The 10,008-nt window shown below is 43.8% G+C and overlaps 1 protein-coding gene across 2 annotated transcripts in view; it reads left to right on the top strand.

The window, feature by feature from the left end:
* Positions 1-3,991: 3,991 nt before the first annotated feature.
* Trim6 (tripartite motif containing 6) overlaps positions 3,992-10,008 on the top strand; it is a 13,632-nt gene continuing 7,615 nt past the window's right edge. The window contains exons 1-3 of one of the 2 annotated variants that reach the window (XM_028782071.1): positions 3,992-4,101; positions 8,190-8,659; positions 9,493-9,588. In XM_028782071.1, coding sequence (XP_028637904.1) covers positions 8,237-8,659; positions 9,493-9,588 — 519 coding nt within the window. In that variant the 5' untranslated portion in view covers positions 3,992-4,101; positions 8,190-8,236. Of the gene's footprint in view, positions 4,160-8,189; positions 8,660-9,492; positions 9,589-10,008 lie in introns of both variants that reach the window. The other variant, XM_028782070.1, reaches the window with a different exon arrangement.

Below are 10,008 nucleotides of genomic sequence, written 5' to 3'. Positions count from 1 at the left end.
AAATGGCCAAAATGATGAAAGTTGGTGCCATAAAGATCTTCTGAAAGGCAAAAGTTGGTTCCAGAAAAATAGTTTTGTTTTTTTTTTTTATCTGTCTATCTGTTTTTGAGATAGAGTCTCTCTCTGAAAGCCCATGCTGGCTCAAATTCACAGCAGTCCTCCTGACTCAGCGACCCAAGTGCTAGGATTACAGGCATAAATTAACACATGTGGATCCTTAAAGTAGTTTCAATGAAGTAGCCTAGAAGCCAGTTCTGTCTGATACCAGAATATGTAAGAAAAAGATGAACTAATATGCTGATAAGCCTGTAGAACATTGCCAAAATGCTGTCACGTAGTTATATTAGCTCACTGTTTTCTTTTTTATTTTATTTACAGGTGGATTTATTTTATTTATTTGTTTATTTATTTATTTATTTTGGTTTTTTCGAGACAGGGTTTCTCTGTGTAGTCCTAGCTGTCTTGGAACTCACTCTGTAGACCAGGTTGGCCTTGAACTCAGAAATCCACCTGCCAGGCCGGGTGGTGGTGGCACACGCCTCTAATCCCAGCACTTGGGAGGCAGAGGCAGGTGGATTTCTGAGTTCAAGGCCAACCTGGTCTACAGAGTGAGTTCCAAGACAGCTAGGACTACACAGAGAAACCCTGTCTCGAAAAAACCAAAATAAATAAATAAATAAACAAATAAATAAAATAAATCCACCTGTAAATAAAATAAATAAAATAAATAAAATAAATAAATAAAATAAATAAATCTCTGCCTCCCAAGTGCTGGGATTAAAGGCGTGCTCCACCACTGCCCGGCTGTTTTCTTTATCTTAAAGGCTGTTGCTTACAAATCCCAAAGCACAACCCAACCATAGCAATTGAATTAAATTTGTTCTGTTTGTTCCCGATCAGGCACAAGCTTCTTAATCAACTATGTAGCTATAACTATATAGGTGTGATAGTTTCTTGACCAGCAGACTGATCTGCAAACCACTTGAAGTAGCCTGCCTTATTAAGCCATCCCCCACCCCACACACACACACACCCGTTCCTGTTTTCTTTAGGGACAACTAAATGAGTTGGGGAGGTTCTAGAATACATCTCTAGCCTCAGCTCTGCACTGAACTAAAGAGGGGAGTAGGAGGAGATCTGGGGATACATGGTACAAAACAAGGTAAAAGGCAGGCAGCACTCATGTTCTTCAATAGGGTAAGGTCATGTTCTCCAAGTAGACGGAGACTCATGGCCCTGTGGAGACTGAAGAGAGTTTGAGTGCAAGAGGAATAAGCAAAGGAACCCACATCACTGCACACTGCAGATCTTGGCATAGCTCATTTACCTCCCTGTAGGTTATAAGCCTATAAGGGATAAGTTTCACTCACTCCATAGTACAAGGGAACAGGACTTTAAAAATCTCTGGAGGGGCATGGGTTGACTTCTACCCTAGTCTGAATCATCCATCTTCTGGTGCTACTTTTGCTACATAGGTTTGAGTGAGTTCCAGAGTTGTCAACCTCCTCTATTCTTACAGCAGCTACCTCTGTTCCTTCTTACCCAGACTTCCTGGCTGGCTCAACTCCACAAGTCTGAGTTGTATCACGACCCAAGAGCAAAGCCCATGATTCCCTTCAAGGATGACAGAACAGGAGAGAAAGCACTGTACAATTCAATGGCTGTGATGGCTTGTTCCTTTAATCCCAGCACTCAGGAATGCAGAGGCAGGCACATCTGTGAGTTCAAGGCAAGCTTGATCTACAAAAGAATGACAGGCAGCCAGGGCAGTTATACAGGGAAACACTGTCCAAACAAACAAACCAAATAAATAAAGTTACAATTCTGAGAACTGATTTGGAATTTGAAGAGACAAACAAGCCAGAGAACCCACAAGATAATGCCAGCAGGCAAAGTCAGGCTCCACAGCAATTTTGTGTAATGCAACAACCAAGTCAGGAGTAATCACAGGAGTTTAAGAACACAGGAATCTGGAGGAACCACACATTCTGAGATCCTTTCATTCCACATTCCCTGACTTTTGAGAGCTTACCAAATTCTTCCTCCATAAGATGATGCTACCTATTTGTGCTGTCTGTAAATCTCTTCTAAGGGCTAATCTCATTGGCAAAGTGTTTGCCCAGATGCACAAAGCCCTGGGTTCAATGCCCAACACTGCATCAACTAGGGCAAGGTGATGCATGCTTGCTATACCATCACTACACAAGCAGGATCTGGACCATCCTCAGCTACACAGCAAATTTGAAACCAGCCTGGGAGAAATATCACATCACCCCCGTCTCAAAACCAAATAAACATTACCCATGGATGTTAGACATTCAGTATGCCATCTTTGTTCTATTTTTCTATGATTCTTAAGAATTCTTGGGGGCTGGAGAGATGGCTCAGTGGTTAAGAGCACTGATTGCTCTTCCAAAGGTAATGAGTTCAATTCCCAGCAACCACATGCATCTGCAGTGTGATCTGGTGCCCTCTTCTAGTGTGTCTGAAGACAACTACAGTATATATATATATATATATATATATATATATATATATATGTGTGTGTGTGTGTGTGTGTGTGTGTGTGTGTGTGTGTGTGTGTGTATTTTACATAAATAAATGAATCTTTAAAAAAAAATTCTTGGAGCATACTTTTCCACTCCTCACATCAAGCATATATTCCTGGCTTGACTTTTCGTTTTGTGTTTTAAGTTTTTCGAGGCAAAAACACTCTATAGCCCAGGCTAGTTTTAAACTTATAGTAATCCTCCTGCCTCAGTCTCCTTGTGCTGAATTACAACTGTGAGTCATGCAGTTCAGACTCATGCAGGTATGGCAAACATTCCACCAGCTGAGCCACATCCCACCCTACGCCCAGCTCCCCACCAAATCTTCCCCCTCCCCACCTTCTAAGATCAGGTGGGGTGTCAGTCTCCTAGGCCAGGAAGTTTGGCATTCTTTTGCTTTTCAGAGTAGCTCTACCTTTAATAAAACCGACAGTCCAGTTCAGTTTGCATATGTAAATGTGTAAGTACTTCAGTGTAAAGGTATATGGTCTTTTGGTTCCGTGCATTAAAACTGCAAATACACACAGGTAATTTAAAGTTGGCAGAGTTTTGTGATCCTTCAAATGAAGTCACCATTTAATTGTATGGCTTTTATTCTTTAGACCTTCTATTCTTTAGACATTTCAATATATTGATAGCAAGAACAGGTGTATTAACCATTTACATGACTGTAGAAAGCCTAAGTCTCTAAAGATGTTCTAAAAGGCATCAACACTTGCTGTTCCCTTGACTTGTCTAAGTTGTCTCCGCATTTCTGCCCCGGGGGGTGGGGAGTGGTCCCAGTCAGCCCAGAGGACAGCCCCGCCTCCTCCGCCAGCCCCGCCCCTTTTGCCTGGAGTCGGGCTTCGGTACTGGAGGGAGCAGACTACCAGGCTGCAAGTCCTCGGCACCGATCCAGGCCACGGAATCCAGGTTGGTGAGCAAACACATCTTCTGACCAGTTGTTGCTGTCCCACTGGTGTGTAGAGTCTGTGCCGCCTTACCTTACAGGTTGTGTTGGAACTCACGCGTGGAAGAAGAGTGCGGGACTGCAGCTTTGAGTTTCCTTGAGTTTGGGACGCACTGAAGAGGCGCGTTTGCGGCTAGGAATAGGCAGTGTTCCTATAGCAGTAAGGGGGTAACGGATTCTGGAGGCAAAGGCACACTACTCTGGGAGTTTCTGGTTCGGAGTCCCAAGTGGATTTGGAGGTCAACATCCCCTCCCCCAGCTCCAAGGAAGTAGATTTATTTGCCCCAGCCCTCACTAGCAGGCCCGACTTCTAGGAAGAGTTGGGAGAGGAGCTACTCTGCCTGCCCCGCCCCGATCTACACCGGCTGCAACCAGTCGGAGCTAGGAGCCCCGGGGCCTCTCCTGAGGAAGTCGAGGCTAGCTGGGCGGAGTTAGGAACAGATCCTAGCCAGGATTTCTGGCCCGCGGAATTAAAGCCTTCTGCACGCGCTCTGGGGAAGTTTGCTTACAGGGTGCTCTTCATCTGCGGATCTTCTCTGTGCGTGCCTACCGCTCTGTCACTTTCCTGTGTCACTTCTGGAGGAGGCGGCCGGGGACAGTGAGGTGATGATTTATTGTAAATGAGTTGACTGAGATCGGGAGCATTAAATTTATGTATTATGTAAGTATATATGTAAAGTCTACTTTTCTTTTCTCTTTTTTAAGATGTATCTTTCTCTAGCCCAAGCTACCCTTTAGCTAACCATCCTCTTGCTTCCAACCCCCTTCCCAAGTGCTACGATTACCGGCCTGAGCTACCAACACAGCAAAGGGACATTTATTTCATCAGTCATTTGAGACAAATAGGTGTTACAGGTATATTGTATGTGTTTCAGTACAGGACCTGAAAAGCGGACACTGTGCCCCGAGCCTGTTTACTTAGCCTCTGAGCGTTAACGTTTTTAATATATAGCAGTGGACAGAGCAGTGCAGTGAGTCGATTCTAGAGTTTTGGTGAAAATTAACTGGGGCAGGGTTCGAAACACAGCAAACCACAGGGTATGGGGAATTCTCAAACGCAGTTATTATGGACAAACTCCATGTCTAACTTTTAAAAATTGCACTACCAAACCAATCTTGGGAGTAATGTGGTAAGAAGTTGGGATATGTGACTCAGTTGGTAGGGTGCTTGCACAAAGCCCTGGGTTGGATCCCCAGCACCAAAGGAAGGTAGAAAGGGTGGGGTGGGGTGATGCGTTAGGGCTCTAGGGTTCTTGGGGAGTGAATGGGTGGGGGGTGGGACGGGACAAAGTGTTGTGTAGGGGCAGGGCTATCCAAAGTTCAAGGTCCTCTTCAGTTACATAGTGGGTTGCTGACAAGATGCTTACAAACAGGTCTCAGAACAAAAATAAGTAAAGGGATAATAAAAGTGTAAAACTTGCTCTGTGGTACCTTAAAAGGATATGACCTCTACTTGTTACATCTACACAAATTGAAATATAAATATTTTAACATTAGGAATTAATTACAAGTAAGCCGGGAGGTGGTGGTGCACGCCTTTAATCCCAGCACGTGGGAGGCTGAGGCAGATGGATTTCTGAGTTCAAGGCCAGCCTGGTCTACAGAGTGAGTTCCAGGACAGCCCGGGGTACATAGAGAAACCCTGTCTCAGGGAAAAAAAAAAAAGGAATTACAAGTGAGATACCACAAGTTTGATAAGTGCACAAAATTATAGTCTACCCTTTAAAAACACAATAGATTATTTAACACTAACCAGAAGAGAGAAATCTACACGGAGTAGCGTTTAAGGAATTTTTGGTGTTAACAAACTTTTTTGAGACAGGGTTTCTCTGTATAGCCCTGGCTGTCCTGGAACTCACTCTGTAGACTAGGCTGGCCTCGAACTCAGAAATCCACCTGCCTCTGCCTCCCAAGTGCTGGGATTAAAGGGGTGCGCCACCACTGCCCGGCCGTTAACAAACTTTTAAATGCATAATAAATGATTCTTTGAACGTAAAATCAGAAATGCTTAAAGATAATTATATTCAAGTTTTATGTCCAATGAGTGCTATTAGATAAATTCCAGACAGTAGGTCAACTTGGGATGTAGTCCTGCATAAAGATAAAAGATAACATTAGCCAGTCATGGTTGCAGAGGCCTTTAATCCCAACACTCCGGAAGTAGAGGCAAATGGTTGTCTGTGAGTTCGAGGCCAGCCTAGTCTATAGCAATTTTTTCCCCTTTCCCTTCTCATTCCTTTCTGTGTCCCCACCCAGCCTTGCCCCGAGTGGTTCCTGAATATTACTGATTGTTATCCTGCAGACCATTCTGGTACCCACCTGACCTTCTGTTCCAACAGGTACTTAAGCTCTGAGGATCAGTCTGTAGTTTGCCCCTCCTTTCACCTTTCCAGATGTTTTCTGCCCTAAATTGTTCTACCTGGCAAAGAAGATCAGTGCTTCTAAAGCATCCTGACTACTCTGAAAATCTTCTTCATTTCTGAGGTCCTGCACAGAGTTCCAGTAGAAGTCAGTGACTCTTCTGCCTCTAGTGTAGCTCTTTGTTCTTTTAAAAATTTGTTGCTTTGGTTTTTTTTTTTTTTTTTCGCATGTATGTGTTATTGCATGCATGCAGGAGCTCACAGAGACCAGTGGAGGGCATTCAGTTCACTGGAACCCGAGTTACAGGCAGTTGTGAGCTGCCATGTGGATGCTGAGAACTAAACCCAGGTCCTCTACAAGAGCAGCCAGTGCTCTTACACTGAGCCATCTCTCCAGCCCCTGTTCTTTTGGTTTAACTGGACTCCCCAGCCCTGGAGTCTTTTCGCTTTTATATGCTGCTAATTTGATCTTCTCTCTCCAGAGTGTCAGACAATCCTAATCTATAATAGAAGAAACACCAATTCCTTTGTTTGCATTCAAGAATCTTTATCTAATATGTTCCATAAGAATAGGAAAAGACAAAGATTCTACTGAAGTAGAAAATGGAGCCACTGTGTAATTTTAAGTATTCTGTTAGCTCAGATACATAGTGAAAAGTCTGGGATGTGTTCACCTACATCTGTAATTCCTGCATGTGGGAGGCAAGAGCAAGAAAATCCAGTTAATGTCTAGGGTGGCCAGGGCTCTATAGTGGGGATTCTGTCTCAGGAAAACCAAACAAACAAAAAAGATGAAGTGGGTAGATATATTTTTAATTTACTTTATTAAACCCAATACGTGAAACAAATTAAGACATGCAATCAATTAAAGTTTACAAAATACTTACTTTTCCTACAAAACTTTAAAAGTCAGTGTGTATTTCTAACTTGAATAAGTATTTCTAACAAGCCACATCCCAAGTCTCAGTAGCCATGAGTAGCTGTTGGATTTAACAGTACAAGTGGAAGATCAGGCACCAAACCATTTTTCTCATCAAACTTCCCCACCCACTCCCAGCCACTATTATTTTTATTATTTTTTTGTCAGCATTATTCAGTTATAATTAATGTATATCACTTAGCCATCTCTCCAACCCCTGTAATTTTGTCTTTTGATAGTAATATACCATTGAATGGATATGCTACATTTGTTCTTTTGGCAGTTGACATTATCATAGGTCCCCTCAAGGGGAGGGATTTCCTCAAGACGTTTTGCAAAATATGGTTTTGCCTGAAAGGAAAGTAGCATTTCTCTTGGTGACACTCACGTGGCAGCTTACAACTGAGATCTAATGCTCTCTTCTGGCCTCTGTGGGCACTGGACATACACGGTACACAGACAACATTCAGGCAAAAACCCCATATATATTAAAGGGAGTGGAGAGGGTGTTAGTTATAAAACCTATTGCCTGCCTCTGTTGTGGACGGTCCTGCTTGTTTTGGTTTTTCTGGGAAGAAGCTGAGCAAGAAGCATGAGTGGAGCAGATTCAGAGGGTGAAGGTGTCCACCAGCTTTTATACCTGTGATCCTGGAGACCAGGCATGAGGGAAGGAGAGCCAAAGGTGGAAAAGCTCATGAGTAAGGATGACTCATCAGCTGAAGGAGGGTTTGGCTTTTCATTCACCCAGGTCTTATGCTAACTGCTGTGGGTACAATTATGTACCCACAGCGGCTAGTCTCTGATCTCTGGGAGCTTACCATTTCTGTGAGGGAATTGACAGCATCAAAAATAAGTAGGTAATGATAAGAAAAAAAAAGCTCCACCAGGCAGTGGTGGCGCACTACTTTAATCCCAGCACTTGGGAGCCAGAGGCAGGTGGATTTCTGAGTTCAAGGCCAGTCTGGTCTACAGAGTGAATTCCAGGACAGCCAGGGCTACACAGAGAAACCCTGTCTCGAAGGGGGGGGAAAAAAGCGCAAAGCTAGTGAGTGTTCACCAGAGTGCAGAGTGCTTGCCTTCTGAAAGAGAACGTGGAAGAGGTCATTGGTGCAGATACCAGAATGGAGGATCTCACTTGCAAAAGGAGCAGCAAATCCAAAAGTCCTGGCACAGCCATGAATGCTGAAAATATGCTCAGGTAGACTGAAGAAAGGCCTGTAAAATGCAAGTCACACTAGGCCTCTCCAGAGTCCCCATTTATCTTTCTATCCAATAGGAGGCAAAGGAAAGCTTTGTAACAAGAGGGCAAGCTGGTGTTAGATGTGAGCTGAGGTAAAGTGTTGGAGTTGGGGCGAGAGTATCCATTCCTTTCTCCTTCCTTAGCCTGTGCCTTTTTTTTTCTTTCTACTTAGGATTCTATAAGCAAGCTGGGAAGGTAGGAGACAAGAGAGCGGCTACAATGACTTCAGCAGTCCTGGTGGACATCCGAGATGAAGTCACCTGCCCTATCTGCTTGGAGCTCCTGACAGAACCCCTGAGCATAGATTGTGGCCATAGCTTCTGCCAGGCCTGCATCATAGGAAATAGTCATAATTCAGAGCTCAGCCAAGAAGGGAGGAGCAGCTGTCCTGTGTGCCGGACCACCTACCAGCCTGGGAACCTCCGTCCTAACCGGCACCTGGCCGCCATAGTGAAGAGGCTCAGAGAGGTTGCTTTGAGTCCCGGAAAACAGCTCGAGGTCATTTTTTGTGCACTTCATGGAGAGAAACTCCAGCTCTTTTGCAAGGAGGATGGGAAGTTAATTTGCTGGCTTTGTGAGCGATCTCAGGAGCATCGTGGTCATCACACATTCCTCATGGAGGAGGTGGCCCAGGAGTACCAAGTAGGTACTTAGCTTAACCTTACTTCATGTTCTTCTCTGATTGCTTTATAGTTGGTTTGCTTTCCATTTCTGGAAGTGTTGCAAGAGAGAATTTTGTTGTGTAGCCTAGTCTGGCCTCAAACTCAGAGATCTGCCTGCCTCTGCTTCTCAAGTGCTGGGATTAAAGGTGCACGCCACCACTGTCCAGCTTTGTTTTATTATTTTTTTATATAAGATTTTCTTTTTAAAATAAGGTCCCATATACTCCAGTATGGATTCAAACTGACTGTAGCTAATGATGACCTTGAACTTCTGATTGTACTGCCTTCATTTCCAGAATTCTGTGATTACCAGTGTCCAGTATTTCTTTTGTTTTTTGTTTGTTTTTTACTTTTTGAGATAGGGTTTCTCTGTATAGCCCTGGCTGTCCTGAAACTCACTCTGTAGATAGACCAAGCTGGCCTTGAACTCAGAAAAATGCCTGCCTCTGCCTCCCAAGTGCTGGGATTAAAAGTATATGGCACTACTGCCCAGCTGTGTCCAGTATTTCTGGCATGCTAGGCAAACGCTCCACCAACTGAAGCGTTGAAGCCCAAGTTTCTTTGTTGAACTCAGGATTACCTGGAAGTTGAACCTAGAAAGTAGCTCCCTGGTCAATATTTTCTTGCCAGTCTTGCCTGTTTGCTGTACAAGATTGTCTGATCTTTTCTTTACATTCCCTGTAAAGAGAAGGTACTTTGAAGCCAAGGCAGGATTCCCTTGGGGTCAGCATAATCTCAGTCTAGTTTGTTCTGTGTCTAGGTAGTAAGACAGTTTGAGGCTGGCCCCTTTTTAACCTGGTATGTTTCTTCCAGGACATGTTCCAGGAGTCTCTGAAGAAGCTGAGGAGGGAGCAGCAGGAGGCTGAGAAGCTAAAAGCTCTTATCCAAGAGAAGAGGGATTCCTGGAAGGCAAGTAGGATTCTCCTGAAAGGGATCTGGGACAATAGAGGTGACCATGGGACTAAGGACTAGGATGCCCCAGTGTCTCCTCCTTCTTGACTGACTTGCTTCCCTAGATCTGGTCCTTTTCCTTGTGCGGGGAAATTGAGATAGAAGTAAGGTAACAAACATGTCAACGAAATCTTTTGTTGAGTTTGTTTGCTTGTTTTGGTTGGTTGAGGTTTTGGTTTTGTTGTTGTTGTTGTTGGGTTTTTTTGTTTTTCTGCTTTTTTTTTTAATTACATTTTATTTATGTTTATGGTTGTTTTACCTACATGCATTATTGTGAGCCATAAGTATGCCTGGTGCATAAGGAGTCCAGAAGTTCCCTATTCCGGATTTACAAACAACTATGAACCACCACTGAATTGAATGCTGGGAATCAAATTT

The sequence above is a fragment of the Grammomys surdaster genome, unplaced genomic scaffold, assembly GCF_004785775.1.
Source record: "Grammomys surdaster isolate TR1022 unplaced genomic scaffold, NIH_TR_1.0 693, whole genome shotgun sequence".
Lineage (NCBI taxonomy): Eukaryota > Metazoa > Chordata > Mammalia > Rodentia > Muridae > Grammomys > Grammomys surdaster.
Note: the sequence above shows the minus strand (reverse complement) of the source record. Positions and strands in the feature narration are given on the sequence as shown.